Genomic DNA, 22,038 nt, shown 5'->3' on the forward strand with positions numbered 1-22,038 from the left:
AAACGCACTAAATGTTTTGCGCCTGATATTTAGTTATGTAGATATGTGGTAACAAAAGCACAGTTTATTCAAGTTCTCGCTTGCAAGAACGTCATCTGTACTGCAAAGTAGATTTTCATTGTTTCTGCGCTTATTCGTCTCCCAGCACATTCATAAGGAGATAGCGCACAACCTTTGTTCAGTAGTGTCCGTATATTTTGTTCTCCAGTGGTAGCGAAGGAACAGTAGTACACGGTGATTCGCAGCAGTCACACATTGGCTAGTACGGTCGGACCATGCTCTTTCGTGCAGTGTCGCTATTGAATGATTTACTAATTACTGAATTCGTTAGCATGTTAGCAAGCTTGTGCATAGGAGATCAGTACTCGTCACTGCCGCACACAGAAGGCCAGGCACGCAACGTCCCGTATCGCTTTTGCAAAGAATGCCATGCCAGTTCAGCTCGCTATGAGTCATAGCAAAATCAACAGATTGTTGCTCGAAGATTTGAGGGGCAGTGCAATCCTCGGACAGCTCCTCGTTTCAATGCCCAGACTCACGATACATTATCCTAGGTACTCCCTGCATCTTGGGCCCCACTTATGCCGTTCATTGGCCTCTAGCATAGTCGTTCGGAAGCTATTAGAGATGCCTACGGTGGCCCATAATCCGTGAGGCACGCACGCGGTCGCTCAGAGCCACCATTCACGACCCGTCTAAATGGCTGCAGCCTGGCATCGAAAGCAAATGAGGCACCGATAGGTTCGCCACCGGCGCAACGCACGTTTACTGGGCCGACATCGGGCAGCGGGGCGCGTCTCGCGGCCAAGAGAAGCAGCAGCCGAGGAAAGAGGCGCACGGCAGCCCAAGACCGCGCAGACTAGGATTTACGTGCAGCGCAACGTAGGCTCCTTCTGCGGTCATCGAACGGGGCGAGCGTCGAACAGCTGTCCATGCCTTCGTTCGGTTACGTGATTTTCAATGTTTTTCTAAACACTTCATCTGCAGTAGTTTCCAACCTGCATTTCCCTGCGTTTTATTTACTCTAGAATTATGGAACGTTATTCATATCACTTCGAACTCTCTCTCTCTCTCTTATCAGAGTGGCTCCGACAGGCTAGAAGACTTTCTTCGCTAAAGGCTATGTGCCATATGTCCATGTCCGCTGCGGCTGGACGCGAACGAAGGGATCCCCTGTGGGCACTTTCTCCCAGCGCGGGGAACACGGCAGCTGGCGTGCAGCATTCTCGGCACTGCACTCAATGGGAGGCTCGTGCAGCCGGCCTGGTCTAGTTAATGGCGAGCGCCGCAGCGAAACCGGTCGGCGTTTCTCTTGCTTCTCTGCTCGATCGTCGCCGCCAGCGCTGGCCCCGTTGACTGCTCGGGCGCCGGCAGAGCCCCACATGCGGCCTCGGCGGCGTCCGCCCAAATCGCGTCGTTGAACTGCGCGCTCGTTTGGAGACGAAGAGCAAGGGGCGAGAGCTACGAAGGTTTTCTCCTTGATTTTTTTTTTTTTTTTTTTGCATTCGCATTTCAAGTAGCTTAGCGCCAGCCCCGAAAACGTACCTGATACTTCCAGACTGGGGTTTAGATGTGGCGGTGAGAGCAGTTTCCTCGTGGCGGCATTTTGCAGTGCATTTTGTCTCCTACATTTTTATGACTCTGGACACAAACTATTTGAAGCGTTATTTTACCGTTTCTAAATAAATACTTCGATTATCGACACTTCATTCGTATACAGCGGCAGCTTGGCAGAGATTTTCGCATACTGTCCACCGGTGGCCCAATTGATATGCAGTAGATTTTTCGCCCAGGTATTTTCCACAAACTGCATGCAAATTCATGACACGCAATTTAGTTAGCCTGCAGCGGCGAAGCTGTTCGCATGAGACCACTTGTCATGATTAGCTCTCATGTCATCGGCAAGTATGCGTAAGCCTGGAGGTCACAAAGGGACCTTGTCGGTTAACCACACCTCCAAATTATCATGCCGACGTACTGAAGACATGCGACTACATCCCACAAGTTTGTGGTGTGTTTGCATGCCACTATATGTAGCCCCTTTGCGGCGGTTATCCCGTAAAGTGCCTCTTAACGTGACCTGGATGTTTAAAGTGTGACTTGCTGCGTCGGTTCGTGCATATACCTAGAAGTGAAAAAGAAACCATAGAAAGAAACATGCATATCTCAAGAAAACGACACAAGGACGACGGCGGAATCAAACAGTTTATCTTTAAAGAACCGCCCGACATAGCAGGACACTGCGTTGCACACGAATTGCCTTGGAGCACAGACTGCTGAAAACAAACTAATAAAAAGCTATTACCGATCGTCGCAGTTTCACCGATATCGTTGCGCCTGTGAAGCAAGATTTTCACCTAAGGCACGAAACTATTTCGCTCAAAACGCAACTGATATGTGGTGGCTTCTTGGCCTCTAGAGCTTCTGATATAATATCGACTTCACTCAAAGGTGAAGTACACCTGTAGTCTGGAGGTCACTGATCCAACGTGCAGATGGAAAATGCTACATGACATTTACATTACCAAAAGAATGCCTATATTTCGAGAACAGTCAGGAAAGTGCTCCAAACACCGCGTTTGCGTCGTGTTTAAAGGCGAGATTATATTTTCATAAATTTATCAATGTATGCACCTGAAGTACATGTTCCTTGCATTCAGCTTAGTCGAAATCAGCGATCGGCCCCCCCCGCCTGATGAGGAAAACCTGTGGCCTACCTTGGGAATTCAACTTCGCAAAAAAAAAAAAAAATTGTTTTGCAAAATGTGGAGCCAACTATATTCCAAGACTGAACAGAAATTGGCTGTACCATGTTTGTACTACTTTGAAGAGAAGAGAGGGCACACGGGTGCCTTGCTTTTCGCCTCCAACGAAAAGCGGCCGTCGCCACCAGCATTCTATCCCGCATCCTTGGGCACAGCAGTCTGGCGCCTTAACCACTGCACAACCATGTCGGGGTGCTCAAAATAGTCGGTTTTTGCATATACGGCTCCATTTTAAGTTAGCATAGACATTTGATCAAGATATTAGGTTTTGTACTGCTCACCTTTCTTAGCCAGTAGAATCAGTTTTTCACTCGGTAAATTTTTTTTCCTAAAAATGATTTTTACATTTATGGCTGACAATTCTTGGCAAGTAAAATGATTCGCTAAACGTATGTGCTTTTAAAAAAAATGTATATGCTGGCCAAAAAGGGGCAGCGCCAAATGCAAAAACCTTTACTACTATCCAGCGACACTTCACTTAGTGACACTTTAGCTAATATTCCCACTGAACAAAATCGCCAGCCGCAGATTTATATATCTAATGCCATCGTCCCGCAACGTTAACTAACAACGTTATGCTGCAGTGAGCAAAATGGCCTTCAAAGTTTAATGAAGTGTCGTATAAGCGACCGAAACTAGGTGGCAAGGTAATTTGATGTTGCTTACTTTCAGATGGCATTTTGTTTACGGTTAGTTTTTGATAATTTTATGTGATTTAATACACCAACATCTGTAACCATATTTCTGAACTCGAAAAGTATAGAAATATCGTATAAAAGCGGTCAGAACTCTATTATTTCGTTTATCCATGCGCCATATCCCCCATCCCCGCCAGGACTCAATGGCGCATTATCGACGGAGTTCTCGTTCTCCGCTGACTCACTCCCTGAATACTTTGTCCACATTTGAAGGATCCCGCTGCTTCCTTCGAGTTTTCTGTTGTTCTCATGACTAGTCTGGAGACGGCGCGAGAACACTGCCAGGGAAGCGGCGCCGTGGGCGAAGCCTGGCCAGAAGACGATGGGAACGGGCGGAGGCGGCTTTGCGGAAGTCGTTTTCTCTCTGGTCGCCCCCGCCAGAGGAAGGCAACGCGTATTCCTTTCAGCGATCTTTTCCCGCCACGCGCCTCGCTAAAAGCCCCCGTTGTGCCGTTCCGCGCCGCAGGCAGAGCGGAGGCCGTTTGAGAGCCTTTATAATGGTCGTGAGAAATGTTATTACGCGACGATCCGCGAAGAGCAGGATTGCGGGTCTCCACAGCTCGGCGCAGTTCTTACTTCCTATTCCATTTTTTTTTTTTCTGTTTTTGGCAATTTTCAATCTATATTTGTTGATTTCATGTCTGCGGCTCTTTACTAAATAGAAATTAAATGCTTCTTGAAAGATATAAAAACTAATTATTTTAACTTTATTTCCATGAAGGAATTCGGGGCACATAGGTCCCCTTGTCCCTTATGACTCCACTGAATGGCTAACGCCCATAACACTGATGGCCCTGCCTGTGGGGGTTGTATGCACCGCCGAGTCCTCCCATTGCAGCAGGGTCTCCCAGGTCTTCAGGCATTCTAGGCCCCTGAGTGAGGTTCTGCCGGGCAGAGGGAGAGAATTTGGAGGGAATAGATAAAGGGTTCTGCCCTACACGAGTGGGAAAGGGAATCTGGTAATGGGATAGAGTACTAGCTAAGGGTAGAGTGTGCTTGTAGCATGCGCCACTTATTGCTACGTGTTTGTTGTCTAGGGGATGTTGTTATGGGGGCTTGAGCTGGAGCGCGGCTCTGTAAGCCTGCATCTGCTCGGTGAAAGGATGAATGCGCTCCTTCGTGAAATGCAAAATGGCACTGTTGCGGGCTAGTTGCTGTGATATCTGTTGTGGGTGCCAGCTTGAACTTTGAGACGAAGAACACAGATGAAACACGTAACACATCGCTAATCACTTTATGGGATACATATAAACATGAGTAGAGAGGAAGTGGACGGAGGAATAGAGGGCCATCGGTGCAGTGCGCATGACAAAAGGGAGCTAAAAAAAAGCAAGATACAAAGAATAAGGCCATTTAGACAGGCGTTGACTCAATCATCGGTAAACCCATATATTGAGGCCGCTTTTCATCCATCCGCACGTGTACTGACTAAACCGGCAGATGACCGAGGAAAAAAGTGGGAACTAAGTGAGACAAAACGCTAGTCTGCAAAAGCCAGGCGCTGAAAGGATCGGACACCGCTTCAAACAATAAAACCCGAAACAAAAAACAAAAAAAGCCCAAACCTTTTGTGTGTTTTGGGATTTTTTCGTTTTGGTTACACGTGCAGTACCCGTGCAGATGGATGTAACGTGGTGTCAGTGTTTGGTTTTATCGATTACTCGGTCGACGCCCGTCTAAATGCCCTTATCGTTTGTATCTTGCTTTTGTTGCGCTTCCTTTTGACATTCGCACAGAACTATAACGCTCGTTTCCTCCTTCCACTTCCTCTCTATCCATGTGTATATATATCGCATCCTTTCACGCTTCATTACAGTTATTCAGCGATGAATTCTGTGACTCTTGTGTCTCCCTCGTCTCAAAGTTGAAGCTCCTTCGTGAATCCCGGATCAGAGGCTAAATGAGCCAGGTTTAAAGAACGTCGACCGAAAACCGAAAAACTATGGGGCAAGGTTGGTAACCTCGTTTCCGGGATTCCCGGAGCATGCAGACACCAATGTCAGCACCATATAACATGGTGCGAGCGCCACAAGCGAGACCACTATGAAGAAAGCAGAGGAATGCGCACGGTTTCACGTAAAAGTTTAGAATATTAAAACATATATGGGGGTTTCTTTCGGGTGATGGCATTGCAATGGCTTTATTTATTTATTTATTTATTTATTTATTTATTTATTTATTTATTTATTTATTTATTTATTTATTTATTTATTTATTTATTTATTTATTTATTTATTTATTTATTTATTTATTTATTTATTTATTTAAGGGCTTAACGTTATAACGTGTCTCATTTTTTTCCCCCATCCTTGAAGCAAGTTCAGCAAGACTGTTGTGGGGATGCGTTGGTGTACTATTCAGGAAGTTTACGCGCTGAAAGCAACACGTATTTACTGAAATTAAGTAGCAAGAAGTATGAAAAATAGACATGCAGAGACAGCGGGAATTTACAAGCCTACGTCATCTTGTGCTGGTGCTATCTTTTTTATACTTCTTGCGCAGTACCGATGTGTGTTTTCCGCTCAGTAAATTCCCCCTTGAAATCTTGAATGAAGACTTATCTCACTGAACAAAAACGGTTCCCGTGCTTTTTGATGTGGAAGCACTACAGCAGGTAATGTTCATTCATTGTTCAGCCAATCATCCGCGCGAGGCCACGTGGTTGTGACTTCACGAAACAGCTTAGCCAATCAGACCAGCAACACAAACAAGGTCGGACAAGAATCTTGGTCGGCGTTGGTTTGCCGGTGGTTGGCATGGGCGCTTTCACACTTAAATGTGTATTGTCGCAAGAAACTGTATTGTAAAGCTTGCAACACAATTTATGTCCTCCCACATATATTAGATCTGAGATGACCCCTTCTTCAAGATAAACGAGAGAAAATGCGCCCAAGAATTTGTTCACAATATTTATACACAAAAGAAACGGCCATAAAGATAGAACCATATCACGGCACGCAAATAAGGTTATCTTGCAGTATGGAGAGAAGAGGGAACAGTGTCTGTGTAAGAGCCCTGCAGCTCGACGCGGATGATCGATTGAATCAGCGCGCGAAGGTCGGCATCTGTGGGAAAACAATTATCCCAGTTGTCCGAGAGGCGCCTTAACTGAAGTGCACCTAAGCGCTGACAACTAGTACGAATGTCCGCAATAGATGAGGGGTGTTGAGCCCGAGGGTGCAAAACGCCAAACCACCTATTCCTTTGGGAACATGGCTGAACCGGTCGGCTTCAAGCATGGCAGTGTTGACACGCCTACAAAGGGCAACTACGTACGTCTTAATGTACGACGTGTAACTCCCCGGGAATCTCCACACAGGTGTCTAATTTCTGTTGGTAAGGAGCGGGGCCGGTGGCCACCGTTCCAAAGGTTTGAAGAACCTGAGTGGTAGACTGAGGCCAGACAGGAATGGCGACCCAGTGAGTGACAAAACAAGTCTTGATTACAGCTCAAGAAGAATCCAACGCTCAAAAATTTGCTCGAAGTGTACCAGTGGTTGTAGGCATTAGCATCTTTGCACTGCTCCAGCCAGTTCTCAAAGTCGTGGCCGTGGAGACCAGGAAAAACGGGGGATCGCGCTTTCTGGTGGTAATTATCCTAGTTGTCTTACCTGGTGGCGTAGCATTGGACGCGCGTGTGTGGGCAGTGCCGGTAGAAGTCTCGTGTCCAGCACGCCCACCAATAGGAGAAGTAGAAGCAGTTAGGGGGATGTCAGCCGGGACCGAGGGGTTGATTGTGGTGTTACATCCTGGCAGATTGGCCGACCAGGTTTCGACCAGAGCGTAGCTTCAGGGTTTCGGTTGAGAGGTACTGGGATCAAGAGCAGGCTATTCCACTTGTAAGCTTGGAGACCGAGCTTTATTGACGCTGACAAGAATGGCGTCGAAGATTGATCACACCGAACAAGCGATGGTGATGATCTTTCACAATGGAGCATTAAGTTCACATGAAAAGAAGGATGATGAATACTAATAACAAATGTGGATGAAGTTCACGAAAAGTGCTCACAATATTTGGTCCTGCCTGTAGGTTTGCGCATGCTGGTTACCCTTCCACGTAACAAAAGAAAATTTAGTATCAGTGTATGATTTCCCCTTAAAACTTACCCTCGTTAGCACAGTTTACTGGAAGAGATTTTCTTCGGATAGACATCATATCTTAAACCTTTTTTGGATGGCATGAAGCTAACTGGGACCTCGAGATGTGGCTAAGGCCACTGTGGCATTTCTCTCTCACAGTGGCCTTATGCTTTCTCTTCAAAATAACTGACGAACTTAAATCAATCAGTGCATCTTGTCAATTGTTATGCAGCCTTTGCAGTTTTAATTTTGCCTAATGCTTAGACTCACATTTTGTCCCTCAATAGGCTCTGAATACTTTTCATTTTTCGACAATATTGTTCTGTTTCATGATGTACTGAACTTCCCACATTACATTTCAGTGTTTTCTCCTCTACTATAAAGACCACCAAGGTCGCAGTTTATAGTATGTTCAACAAAGAATGCGAATTTGCCTTGAAGTCTAGAAATTTCTGGATTAATTTCCCCACGCTGTTTTTCCTCATCGTTTTGACCCCACTAATTTCGTGCAGATACCGCACCATCCTCGCTCTAATGCAGCCGCAGTACCTGTTCAAATATGATATAGTAGTTCTTCATCTTCAAGTGTGCTGATCTGTGACCGAAGACGACTTTGCGTGCACGATGCCACTTGATCAAATTTGGCGTGCAAGGTGTAACAAAAATTACAAGAGTTCAACGCTGCAGAACCAAATATTGAGCGAAAGCATTAGCTGCGGGTGACCGAGCGTTCTTCTTCTCTTTTTCTTCTTCCTGAGCCCACATATAAAGCCCCGCTTTAAAGAAGCCGTATGAACGTGCCTTAGTGGCCTATAGGGGTAAGGGGAATGCCAGGGTACTAGCAGGCTGATTCTGATAAAACCGTCCCATGTGAAACGAGAGACCCAAGTTGGCAGCTCCTGCCAGCCCACGTGGGGTATGATGTCACAGCCTCACATGGGTAAGCCATGGTTACCGGCCGCGCTACGCTGAAGGATCGAAACCTAGAGTAGTTTAGCTTTCGCAATAAAAAGCCACGGAGACTTATCTTCATTTTTATCGTGAATTCGAATATATGTCATCATGGGTGCGACTTGTTTTCATTGCTTGAAACACATCAGAGAGGGTAGGGAAGACGCTCAATGGCAGGAAGGGGATGGTACTGTTCTTATTTATGCTGAAGCCGTTTAAATAGTGGCTACGACAATCAAAATCTACAAAAGTCTCAAAAGCCATTCAAACTTGTAACTCGCATGGATTTGGTGACCGTTTTGATCGAAAATCAACTCTCTGAAATTGTCGTATTGGTAAAAAGCGGCAGTCACAGGCTAGTCTCATGCTGATTGATTTTATAGCTCTGAGACGAGAGGTCGCAAATTGATAGCCAATTAGTAGCGCAGTTGGAGTTAACAAAATTTTGTTATACATCCGGTTTCTCATTGGTGGTAAAAGGACACAATCGAAAAGTCTTGTTCCGAAGGAGGCCAATTATTAAAATCGCCCTTGCCAAGGTATACATCAGTAAAGACAAGGAGCTCCTTGGCAGTGGCAGCCTGTCGCGTGCCCTTCGCGATTCGCTAGTGACAGATGTAAGGTGGCTATGAGCAAGCAAAATTAGAACGAAAACGAAAGGGTGCCGTAGTGAATGACTACGGATAAATTCTAACTGCCTAAAGTCCTCAAGCGTGCATTAACATCAGGCCCGGGCATATCGTTAAGAATCTTAGTTGTTTCGCGCTGCATTTTGGTAACGAAATTTTCAAACCGATATTAAAACAACGACAACAAAACCGAATGTGCAGTTCTGTTTCGCTATTTTGTATTTCTCGTGACAACGAAACAGTGCGCCACAACGAGGAAAATGATTGCTTGATATTTTACGCAGAATGCCGCCTAGTTTTGCACTTGAATCATCGAAAGTTGCTTGTTGGCCTCGAAGGTCAGAATATTCAGTGGCTGCTAAGTCTTTTCATTGTCTTCGTTTCTGAATAATAAAGGTTGAAAAATAATTGCGTTACCATTTGTGAGTCGAACCTTCCGTCTGTCCGTTATACTTTGTGGCACGGGCAGAGGCTCTTTATTTTTCTTTCCTTCTACATGCCTCAACCTAATATATGTCATCGCAGGTGGCATTCAAACCCCGCACCTCAGAGTACCCCGTACAAATTGAATAAAAAGATAACCGCAGGGGCGTTTATCGCAGAATCAGCCTAGGTGAAACAAATGAGCTTGGCGTATGTAGTACTTGGCGATATGCGCTGGGGATCACTGGAGACGCACTGCTTTTGGCACCCATTGGTGTACAAATAGTGAACGAGCGCTTATTCGCATATGTATGAGGCCCCAGCCGAAGCCTTTCTACGCGAATGATCTCTCACACATTGGTCTCGACCTCGACATCTGCTTGCTAGACGCAACAATGGCGACCCGAAAGCCTCGCACGGCAACAGCACTGCCGCTGCCGTACAACGTGCGGACTGCCATAACAGAAAAATAAATAAATAAATACAAGGACCAAAGATACGGCAGGGGAACAGCACCGTAAGTGTATATGCAAGTACGCTACTGCCAGCCTCGCGCGTTGACGCCATCGGCGCCCACATCGCCACGGCCACGCGAACCGGAGGCGCTTCCCACGAAATGCGAGCCGGCTCGCCTTGAGGGCCCGCGTGGCCCCCGCAACGGCGAATTGCGCGCCACCGGTAAAGCAAATCTCCGCGGCCTTGTTGAGGGCCGGCCAGGTACGTCCGTGCGATAACAGGTGTCACGTGATAATTCCTGCGCAGACTACCCCCCCCCCCCCCCTCCCAAACGAGGAGAGAAGTTGGGAACGAACTAGACGTGTTATAGCACCTACTGATAGAGCCCGTTGTAGGGTACTGGTCCCTAGCTCTCCCTCCAGACGAAAATAAAGGCGTTCCATGGCACAGGTTCCTTCCAAATCCAAAATGTGCGTCGATTCCGCGGATAATAATCGCGCAGAGAACCTCTCTTACGGTGCGTCTCGGTTCGAAGTGGTGACGAGAAACCACCATTGTGAGCGAACACGATGGTAGCAGCGAGCGAGACGTGCTTGTGGTGTGGTGTACAGACCGCAGGAAATGGGATGCTGGCTTCCTCGGTTGGCTTCCCATGGTTGCTATGCCAGGACACGTAAACGAGTGAGGATAGGGGCTGTTTTTGTCGCAAAAATAATGGAGTAGGAAGGCAGAGGACTGCAATGAAGGAAGCATTGTTGCTACTTTTGTGCCTTCATATTTACGGTAAGCGAGACTCCTGCTTTGCGTGGTTCGCCTCCTTTCTTACGCTTTGAACTCCGCGATACACAGCCTACGGCAGAGACTAAGGACGGGTCTCATCAGCACCTGCAGTTGGCAGCGGTACCGGAGGGCACAGACGAAGCGCGTACACTACACACACTGCCAAATTTATCATGCTTGCAGCGTGTATGGCATATCCGCGAGAAGGGCACGAGCTTCGTCTGTACCCTTCTTGTGGATATGCCATACACGCTGCAAGCATGACGAATTTGACAGAGTTCATAGCAGGCCCTATTATAAGAGCAAAGGAGAAGAGCACAACTAACAGAAGAGAGAACTCTTCGACATTCATTATTTTTGTTTGTTTGTTTGTTTGTTTGTTTGCTTGTTTGTTTGTTTGTTTGTTTGTTTGTTTGTTTGTTTGTTTGTTTGTTTGTTTGTTTGTTTGTTTGTTTGTTTGTTTGTTTGTTTGTTTGTTTGTTTGTTTGTTTGTTTGTTTGTTTGTTTGTTTGTTTGTTTGTTTGTTTGTTAAGTGTACTTAGCAGCCAAGACATGTGGTGTGGTACAGATTTATAAGTACGCCTACAGGCAAAAGAAAGCAGAAAATGCGTAACTCAAAGTCGCAGGTTTGAATAAGTTGAAGAACAATACAAGGAACACTGCCAGTCGAATTCGAAACAACTATATGATGTAAACTTAAATACGAAATGCTACACGCAGTCACAGAGCAACTAATCATGCAAGAACTAAGGGAAATTTCAAGGTCAATTAGAGAGCGCAAAATACTCAGGCGTATTGATCACCTATCCTTCGGTGAAAGGTGGTGCAGCAAAAAACGAAAACCGCATGTAGAAAGCTGGCGGATGGCACTTTCGCTACCTACTGCGCAATACTAAAAAGTTATATCAACGCGAAATCAATCATCCAGCTGTTCTACCCCGAGCAAGAGATTATGGTAAACGATTTTGTGACTCAGCCTACCTTCACTAGCAACATAGTTTTCTGGAGTGCGCGACCAGAATAAAAAAAAATTAGACAGCATTGCAGAATCTGCATTGGAGTAATGCGAAAGCAGTGATGCTGCGGTTGGTTGCTTCTGGTTGTTTTTAGTTGGTTAATTTACTTCTTGTTTACCCATTTTAGTCTTTGGTACTCTCAAATTGCGCGCCAATCCCCTCCGATGCCCTTTTCCGGCTCTACTTCCGGTCGCATGACGTTACATCCTTGACGTCACAATTATTCACTTCTTATTTACCGATTTTAGTCTTCGGTACTTTCAAAGTGCGCGCCAGTCCCTTCCTATGCCCTTTTTAGGCTCTACTTCTGGTTACGTGACGTCACATCCTTGATGTCACCCTACTTGACGGCCTTAATTAACTACTTTAGTCTTTGGTACTTTCAATTTGCGCTGCAATCTCTTCCTATGCCGTTTTTTGGCTCGACTTCAGGTTGCGTGACGTCAAATCCTTGACATCATCTTAATTGACTGATTTAAATAATTATTTTAGTATTTGGTACATTCAAATGTGGCCCCTAGCCATTGGCTAATTATACCATTTTCGCATTTGCTTTTGTATTTTCCCTCTAATTAATTACCTAATTAACTTATTGGACTAACTATTTTTTCGGAAACAATACGTCACCCTCTCTCGATTGACACGGCTCATTAACCTCTACCACTTCTCAATTGCTCCCTACTGCTGCGGACACAATTTTGCGTGTTCTGCCTCTAATTAATTACGTAATTAACTTATTGACCTAATTATTTTCTCGGACACAACATTACGTCACGTTCTATCGATTGACACCGCTCATTAACCTCTACCACTTCTCAATTACTCGCAACTGCTGCGGACACGATTTTGCTGACGCGGTCTGCGGACGCGGTCTGCGGACAGATATTTGTGAACATAGCGAAGTAATGCTCTCGGATTAATAAACGTCGTAGTGCAGTGGATTTGAAACCAGAAATAGGGAGCGTCGTAGATATCGCCGCCATTGTTTATTTTTGGACTCCGGATATGCAATATTTACGAACTAACCATGAGCTGCATTTGACTGAAATAACATGGCTAAAAATATTTTATTCAATTTAAAGCTTTCCCCTGATATCCTAGCAAATAAACAGTTTTTCAGCGTAGTTAAACCGGATAGGGTGTTTTGTACCAGTGCTTTTGCCAACAGATGAAAGTTGATGGGAACAACGACCGGCAGGCAACAACGCTAGAGTATATTGCATTTTAACATGTTGGGCGGTTGTCTACTTTCGAATGCACACGAAAGTTATTCATAGGCTTATTGAGAGGCTAAATTACTACAGTCGGTCTCGGATGCGCGGGAATTCTGAAAGAGTTTATTTATTATTCCTCAGCAGCCTCAGATATGGGGATGACATGCTATATCGATAATTTGTTATGAAAAAAATCGCAGTAAATTAGCCTGTATGCAACCTAAATAGCAAGAATACATTGCAACCACGATAGCGACATGTTCCATGCGGTGACGTGCCGCCCCTCTTGTACATACATACCAAAGCGTCTCTCGAGGCTTTGGTACATAACCTGAAATTTTCCACACCGAAGAAAAAAAGGACGGTATATTGCAACTACTTGTTGCCAATCATAAAGTGTCCAATCATGCTACATTCTAAAACAGATTCACCCCATTTTTTAAAGACAAGGTGTACTTGCGCAATACCTTCGGCAAGAACGTACGGCGAGGGTCACCCTCAGACTTTTAGCTCCGGGACAATTAGTCATGTGGCATGAAGCGTAAGTACAAAGGCCGTGAAGCGTTCTCATGGACGCTTCGTGTTCGTGAGTGCTGACAGCAGCTATCAAGGCCGGACAGCTGACCAAGCACCGCGCGACAAATGTAACTGAATAAACACTGTGAATGTGAATAAACACTTTAGGATGAAAGCTAAGTACAGGGTCACGGCGCTCCGTTAAATATATATTCTTCACAGTAAAGGCAAACAAGCGAGCTGTACTCTTCTGGTGTGCTTTGAAATTGCATATTCTGACTGTTCGGTGTAGAAAATAAGTCAATATGTCAGGGTTCTATATATTCGAGTGGGTCTGTATAAGAATGGAATATTTTCCACTTCCTTCAGTATAGGCGATGTGTGCTTTTTTTTTGCCCATCATAAGGTTTTTGCGCGATGGTTGGTTATTAAAAAACTTTTTGGCTGTGTGTTAGAGACCCGCGAACCATCATGGGTGGGTTGCGAGATTGCTTTCTCCAGCCTTTCATATTAGCGGACTGTTTAAAGTGGTCAAGCACAATTGCTAAAAATGATCATGCAGACTAAAAGAAACCCGAAAACATTCCACAAATAGCGAGGGACACGATCACTGGCTCAAGTTGTCCGCCGGTAAACTCAATCACGATACTGAAAACAAAGCTCACCTGCGGGCCTTCTCAAGATTCCATCGATGTCTTTTGAGAATTCCCTTCAGCCATTTCCTCAGGGGGCAGCTGTTTCTCATTGCAAGAGGATAAAATACATACTTCATGGGTCAAACACTCAAATACAAGTGGCCGCAGTAAAGCTAGGCTAGTCGGAACTTGGTTTGTCACTGATAATTGACAGTAAACAGACATGCGAACTAGAAATTTTACATGGGAATGCATGTGACGCTACAGACAATATAAAAGAGCGCAGATAGACGGCGAAAGGGCTTCTCTGGATTCGTTTTATCGATGGCTCACAATGGCTCATTTCTTTTGCTGCTTTTTTTCGTAAGTACAAATAAGCTTGCGCCCTGTAAAGTAAATTACGCTCCACCAATAGCAAAAAGAGGTGGGTACTTCAATTTACATACTCGCTAGTTAGTTTCACCAAGTGGCTACTGACGCCATTCGAACTACTTTGTTTTATTGCGAAAGCAATATACGCCAGTTCGAAGGGCTCATCGCTGTGTGCCGTGTCCGTGGTCCACGAGCCGGCGCTGCGCCTATCAGAAGAAGAAAAACGTTCGGTCACCCGAAGCTAATGCTTTCGCTCCAATTCGGTTCAGCAGCGTTGAACCCTTCTTTTTTTTTTTTTTTTGCTTTTGACCAAGTGCAAAGCTTCTAACAACGCACGTGTTAACACGCCGCTGCCTCTATCGACTGCCCGTTTCTCTTTCAACGATTATGACCGCATGCCAAGCCATTTGCAGGACTTTAAATGACGAATTAAGCGTGGCCCAGACCAATTAACATTATATTTTTCATGCTCACAAAGACGATGATTAAGACATCGCAAAGAGACACAGGCAATTAGAGATTACATTCTGGAATGATCCAGAACTTTCGACCACCCAGGATTCTCCAACGTGCACTGAGATTGGACGCAGAACACGGGCTCCTTACTTTTCACCTCCATCGAAAAACAACAGCCGCGGCCGTGATTTGGTTCCGCATCATTGGGTTCAGCAGTCGAGTGTCATAACCACGGAGCCACCGCGGCAGGGCTTCTATTTTTTCGCCACTTTGTTTCATTTTAGAGCCAGGCGAAGGAAATATGAATAATACATGAGGCCCCTTACTGATTTCAATACTTTTTTGAAGATTCCTTAGTCTGAATGTTTTGTATCAACTTTTCTGCAACCGCAGATAAACGTTTTGAGCGAATTACATCTCAGGAAAGTGTTTTGACGAGCTCTCTGGTGTATGAAGTTCACCGATTGAAAACCGCGACAAAACAGAGGATACGAAAAGGCAACACAGGTTTTGAAAATGATACTTTATGCATGGTATTTGGTAGACTTCCAATTCGAGCTCCAAGAGTTCAAAATTCTGCTTTAGGTGATGGGTGTATGGTTAATCGAGGTGCTCATGTCGTGTAATTGCAGACCTGAGGCAGCGGTGATAATCCGCTATGTATCCTCTCAACCTTCGCCGTGCTGGACGCACAACAAAACGGCCGCCATTGTGACGTCGGCGCATACTCCCTATAAGCTTCGTACTGGGAAGCAAAATATGGCCGTGCACTCAGCCCAGTCGGAGATGGTAACTTTTTTCACCATGTGCCATGAGGAATTAGGTTTGCAGAAGTCTTGCAGTGAGTGAATGCAGTGGGGTTTAATGGACTCCCTGATCCTTATGCTGCTTCCAGGCCCATTCCCAATTGCCACTTTGTGGATTCTCGGTGAGAACAGGACATCAACCACTGCGGGTTGGAGCCTCCCGCGAGCCGAGGCTTCGATCAACGGTCACCACGCAGACATTATAACACCACAGCGCATACTCAACCTCTGCAGGGAAGAAAGAGAATAACTGCGATGAAACAAGCCTCCTTATTCACAAAGGATACATTTATTGAACGCCGTCCTTCAGCAGGACAGATGCACACTCACATTCCGTCAAACAACCTCGCAAGCGCGCGAGGAGCAGGGCACCACTGCTAGCATGAAGTGACAAGGAATGTGCTCCGCTAGCACTCAATTGTGTTCTCTCTCTGTGATCTCTCTCGCGGTAACCGCAGGGCAGCATTGAAATAGAATGGGCAATTAACGCAAGGTACACCTGCCGGGTATCGCTGCACCCCGATCGATAGTCTCAGGCCGCTCTTAGTCGCGGGACTCAGAGCGTGCGTGCGTGCGTGCGTGCGTGTGTGTGTGTGTGTGTGTGCGTGCGTGCGTGCGTGCGTGTGTGTGTGTGTGTGTGTGTGTGTGTGTGTGTGTGTGTGTGTGTGTGTGTGTGTGTGTGTGTGTGTGTGTGTGTGTGTGTGTGTGTGTGTGTGTGTGTGTGTGTGTGTGTGTGTGTGTGTGTGTGTGTGTGTGTGTGTGTGTGTGTGTGTGTGTGTGTGTGTGTGTGTGTGTGTGTGTGTGTGTGTGTGTGTGTGTGTGTGTGTGTGTGTGTGTGTGTGTGTGTGTGTGTGTGTGTGTGTGTGTGTGTGTGTGTGTGTGTGTGTGTGTGTGTGTGTGTGTGTGTTTAAGTGTGCGCAGTCCTTTCTGCGCATGTGTAAATGCATATGCGGGTGTGTGTTATGTTTGAGATATGAATTCGGGCCAGATGAGAGGAGCGCTCATGCCTTACATCTGCTGCCTTTTGCCGTCTCTGTCGTACTGCATGCATACTAGCAAAAATAACCAGCATTCCCAGCATTCCCAGCAGGAAGTTTTCTCGGAAATTTATTCCTTGACCTTCACTCTCTGAAACTCCGTGGTTCCAATAGAAGAACGAGTGTCCTTGCTTAGCATGGGCTGAACCTCGAGGATGATGAAGACGCCGAAGTAAGGACGACGCTACGCTGAGTTTAAATTCGCTTCTAAATTCGAAACAACGCGTGAAATGCACAAAGCGTATAGAGGCAGGAGGGCTTCGTGTGCGTCGTGTTTGCCTTTTGGCGTTTATTTAATGTTTTCCCTACTTGCCGATTATGAGCCGAAGCGAGGTAGACAGCTATGAAGAAAATTAGTGTATGGTCCGGCATTGCCCCGTCGTGGGTATGTGCCATTAATGAGACTGATGACACCACCATCATCATTATAAGGTATTGCCTCTAAAGTAACAATAGACCTCTTCCTGTTTGCAAACAATGTGACGTCAGTGAGGCACGCGACGACGGGGGCGCACCGAAGGATACCTGGCTTTGTGGGCAAAAGCGCCTTTTTCAGCCAAGTCTCGATCCCTGCTGCAAGGAGCGGCGGGAAGCTGCGCGCTGCTGTAAACGTTTTGCTTCATATCGTGCGTTAGTCAAATTCAGATCACAACAAGCAGCACTCCTTAGTACACGTACCCATTAGAATTTTTTACCTTGAAAAAGATGACAGTCTTGGCAAGCATGCATCATGGCTGGTTGCGGTCCTACCAAACGCTCCTACCAAACGGGTCATTGCAGGCATATTACAGGCATCATTTTTTTTTCTAAAAATATTCACAAAAGCGACTGCTGAGCCCGATAACCTTTGAACGCGCTATGTAAGGATTCCGTCTAGAGATGCAGTTGCCCTTGTGCGACCATGCCTCTGGCATGACCTTGTGAGCCGTTTTGTGAGAAAGCTATCTCCTTAAACATGGTGTGCTGAAGTGGAATAAATTCAACGCCGAGCAAGAATCTCTAGTCCCTGCCATTGATCGCATACCGTCCGGGCCTTTTAGAGTGCGATCGGTCAGCGTTCAACATGATTTGTTTAGAAGTTCAATAAAGCAAACCGATAAGTGCTTGTTCGTTTCTCGAACGCACGAGTATACCAGAAAAAATGTGCTTTCTGTCAAGAACAATATCGATGCCTGCCAGCGCATGACGTTTATCGCTTCGCGCTTTGGACAGCTGAAAAGCAGATATGGGCCGCTTCTAGAATGGAAGAAACACATGCCGTTGGTCATTTTCGAGCAATATCGCGTCACACCACGCGAGAGCTTGACGGTATTAAGAAAAACGCAACGAGGTGTCCTCAGATGAGACCAAATCCTCCGCACTATGCCACCAGCAGCGGAATGTTTTGCCCACCAGGCCAAGCCACGTGGCGGCCGCTCCCTTCGCACCTCCTCCGATTCGTCATTCGTGACGTAGGCTAGGAGAGGTCTATTCCCGATGCTCTTCTCCTAACACAAATTGAAATGAAAGACGATGAAGGGTATAAAGATATAAGCTATTAAGACAAAGCTCTCTTAACCGAACAAAACTGTGCTCGTTCCACGAGCAGGGCGGTACTTCAGTTTTGGTGCGCATTAGACCAGAACGAATGGCCGACTTAAAGGGTTGGGAGGCGGCCCTCTCCAGCTCTAGATTTGAGGCCCACAACTCGAGCACGGACAGCAGTGGCGGTCGCAGTATAGTCCCGGACTAAAGGACCTCACCCACAAATCTCCCTCTCTTGTATCCCGATAAAGTTTTCCTGACAGTCATTGCAGAGCTCGGGTGCCGTCGTCATAAACGAAGTAACGCTGCATAAAGAAGTTTCGCAATGGCTCGCACAGTCGATGAACCAGGGACCTCCATATCGCAGGATTTGAGCATACTTGATGAATAAAATGCTAGTTAGATTACCGTTGTTAGCTTCCTGTTCTTTGCAATTGATATCCTAATTAATTGCCTGCGCCCCTTCTTGTAGCCACTCATGGAGAGCAGATATCAAAAGTAATCAATTTAGAAACATAACGATCACATTGTTGGTAGGTCTCGAAAAGCAAAGCGGCAAACTAGTCCGACGGGGCAACCGTTTTCTCAAAGCGCTCAGTGAAAAAGACCTGTGAAGCAAATTGGCACGGAAGTATTCAGAACCTGCGAAAAATTATGGTGCTCAACTTCCTCTCGGCACGTACCAAACGTGTCCTCAGATGAACGGCAAGGACGCCTAACCTCTCAATATTACAACTGGACGATTTACAGCGTCGCAACCACTGCAACACGTCAAGAAGTTTCTATTTTAAGGCATTTTAACGAAGTTCAGTCAAAATATATATATCATTTCGAATCTGTCACGGACCTCTACAGTCCACAACACTCGAGGCGACCACTGATATGCAGCCGGAAAATGTTTGATCATCTGCTCTCGTCTTCTCGATTTCTCACGTATCATCTCCGGATTCCTCACGTACTGCATTTTGTTTGATTTCACGTCTTTATTTGTATACCGTTATTTCGTTTGTAATGCGGCGAAGGGGAGAGGGTGGCCGGCCTCTGTCCTGTAGACGCTGCTTTCGAAGCCTGCAGGCGGGATATCAGCAGCCCATCCTGCTTCGCTTTCGCCTCGCGGACGTAGCCCCGCAGCCTTCCGCCTCTCCGAGTTGACGTGTGCGCTTGCTGCGCGAGGTCGTAAGCCGGCGTTAAGAGTGGGGCCACTTCCTGAACATGTCATACTGCCAGGAAGAAGATGGTGGGATTGAATGACTCTGAATGCTCGGTCTCCTGTCGCCGAACGTCGTGAAGGATGGGAAAAGCTTAGCGGAGCGAGACGGTAGGTGCACTGCAGGTGCCTTCACTTTTAATCGAGTTCTTGGCCGTCCTCCAATGCGTGATGGACATGGGTTGCCAACTGTTACATTGCATTCATGATGACAGATTTTGGAACCGGCTGGGTAGGTCACCTTTATTAAGCAGCCGCCTTTTGATCAAACGGGGAGATTCAAAAAGGGCCGTGCAGGTCCAGGCACAGGTTTCAGGACAGTAAGTGAAAGACAAACGAACGACATTGTACTAGCGCCTGTTTCATATATTAACAGAACACTTCATTTATGTAAACATTTTGCCTTACATCAGCGCAGTAAGGCCAAATTGCGTTGAACGGATGAAGCCCCACCCTTTCATAGAACGGACACAGGGCTAGGAACAAAACTAGGATACACAAATGCAACCACGTTACATTCTGCGAAACTATAAACCTATAATCCTTTTACAGCAGGTTTCACCTCACTTCTGGTTATTTTTCACGAAAGCAACCCTGGTTTCAAGGACCTCTCAACCCTACTGGGGTAGTGCACTAACGTCGTAAATAAAATAGTGAACGTGAGGTCATGATCCTCAACAAGCACGCCTTTGTGTCGCCTAATGCAGTAGACCCGTGGTATTTGAATAAATAGACAATATTCTGGAACCAAACCACGTTTATTCTATTTCGTAAAGAAAATGAGAAGCTGGAAAGTAAAGCTGTACAAATCAGTTCGAAAGGTCCTTACAAAACGGGTATAGCAGGAAACAGGAGGATAAATTAAGTTGGAATTTTCAGAACTAGTCATATGTGTACCTGAAAAACAAATATTTTACTAAAATGTTCGTCGTACATCACAGACAACACCCAAACAAACCGACAAATCCTTGGCACATGAAACAGAAATACACGCTCAAAAACACAGACGCTCATTCATAAAGCAAAAGACTAAAACATATACAATCATAGCAACTTCTCCCCCCCCCCCCCCAAAAAAAAAAAAAAAAATAGGAGGATGCTAAAGCTCAGCCTTAAGGGTAGACACGATAGCACATTAAAGCCATTTTTTTAATTCCAGGATTTTTAAACATTTATTGTTTATATTTCCTATTCAAATTTTTTATTGCTTTCAGCAGTGGACTTCAGCGTCTTTAGCTGTTGTGCATGTTGTCGTCCTAATCATCACTTCGTACGGTTGTTGCGACGTTATCTTTTTGGGCAGCATCCACTGTTCACAAAGCTAGACGGATTTTCAGATAGCGGGAATACCAAGGAATTACTGTTTAAAAAAGGGGTACTTGTGCAGTGCAGAACACAAATGGGAAGTGATTAGCTAATTGAGCACTGAACAACGACTGTTATATGAGAACGTATGAGGTACCGGAATAGGATACTTTTCTTTATGCCCCGTCCGACGTTTTGCTAAATTTTGTTTTATAGCTACAAGTGAATTGATATTATTAGTTTTGATGTAAGATTTAAATACAGTCATGAATACTCCACTGCATAACAAAGACGCATAAAATTCACTATAATTAGCGCGAAAAATATTTGGTCAGGTGGCAGAAGGTCAGGTACGCCGGCGGTGATATAATCTAGTACTCTTGCACAGGACCCTTTGGAATGCATGTCCCCTTTCAAGAAAGGTGTGTCAGCATCGAACCTGCTTGAGATGCTGACTGATCATCCGCCCCGCATTGTAGTCTTTGCGGCTGCTTCCGCTTCTTATTTCCTTTTTCTGACCACGAAATCACCGGTTCCAGGCTCGGAAATTCATACCGAAAGAGACATTATATCACTCCTTTGTCCCTTAACCTCCTCTCTATCTCCTCCCTGGCCTTTCTTCTTCTGAACGAAAATCGTATTTAAACCTCCGCCAGTGATGATCACGCGACCCGGAAGAATACTAGTCTCCTTGTCAAAACTTTGGCTCGGCTGGCGAACTGAGGTTCCCCTCAACACCTGTTCATTGCTCTTTAATGCAGCCTTGCCTCACTCCTTTCTCAATCGGAAACCAATCAGTAAGATACTTGTCGGTAATCTTCTTTCTCTTGCTCTATCCTGGATACCACTATTTCCTGCAACAAATACACGCTTAATAAAGTGGCCACTCTTGAGGTGGAGCAAATTAAGACGCACTTTTCAAAAAGAGGACACGTGATTGAGTGGATTAAATACAGGAAGGTTTATTTTAGGAGATATTATAAGGTACCTGGTTAGAGCGATAGCGGCAGCAGCTATTGACATTTTAAACACAAAACAATCAGCAGTGTCGTTTCAAATTAGATACCGCGAAATGCCACTCCAAGAATATCCTCAGAGTAAGCAAATTCAAATATTCAATTCCTAATACAATGTTTATATTCACCGATATCTGTTTCTTTCAATGAAT

The 22,038-nt window shown here is 45.6% G+C and overlaps 1 protein-coding gene across 1 annotated transcript in view; it reads left to right on the plus strand.

Annotated features, from left to right (window-relative positions):
• Window positions 1-19,574: 19,574 nt before the first annotated feature.
• Window positions 19,575-22,038, plus strand: part of Pex16 (peroxisomal biogenesis factor 16) — a 170,585-nt gene continuing 168,121 nt past the window's right edge. Inside the window, exon 1 of the mRNA XM_084602445.1 lies at window positions 19,575-19,676. Coding sequence (XP_084458571.1) covers window positions 19,616-19,676 — 61 coding nt within the window. The 5' untranslated portion in view covers window positions 19,575-19,615. The remainder of the gene's footprint in view (window positions 19,677-22,038) is intronic.

This window comes from Amblyomma maculatum, chromosome 4, assembly GCF_055883805.1.
Source record: "Amblyomma maculatum isolate TAMU_Amacu chromosome 4, ASM5588380v1, whole genome shotgun sequence".
In the NCBI taxonomy this organism is placed as follows: Eukaryota; Metazoa; Arthropoda; class Arachnida; order Ixodida; family Ixodidae; genus Amblyomma; species Amblyomma maculatum.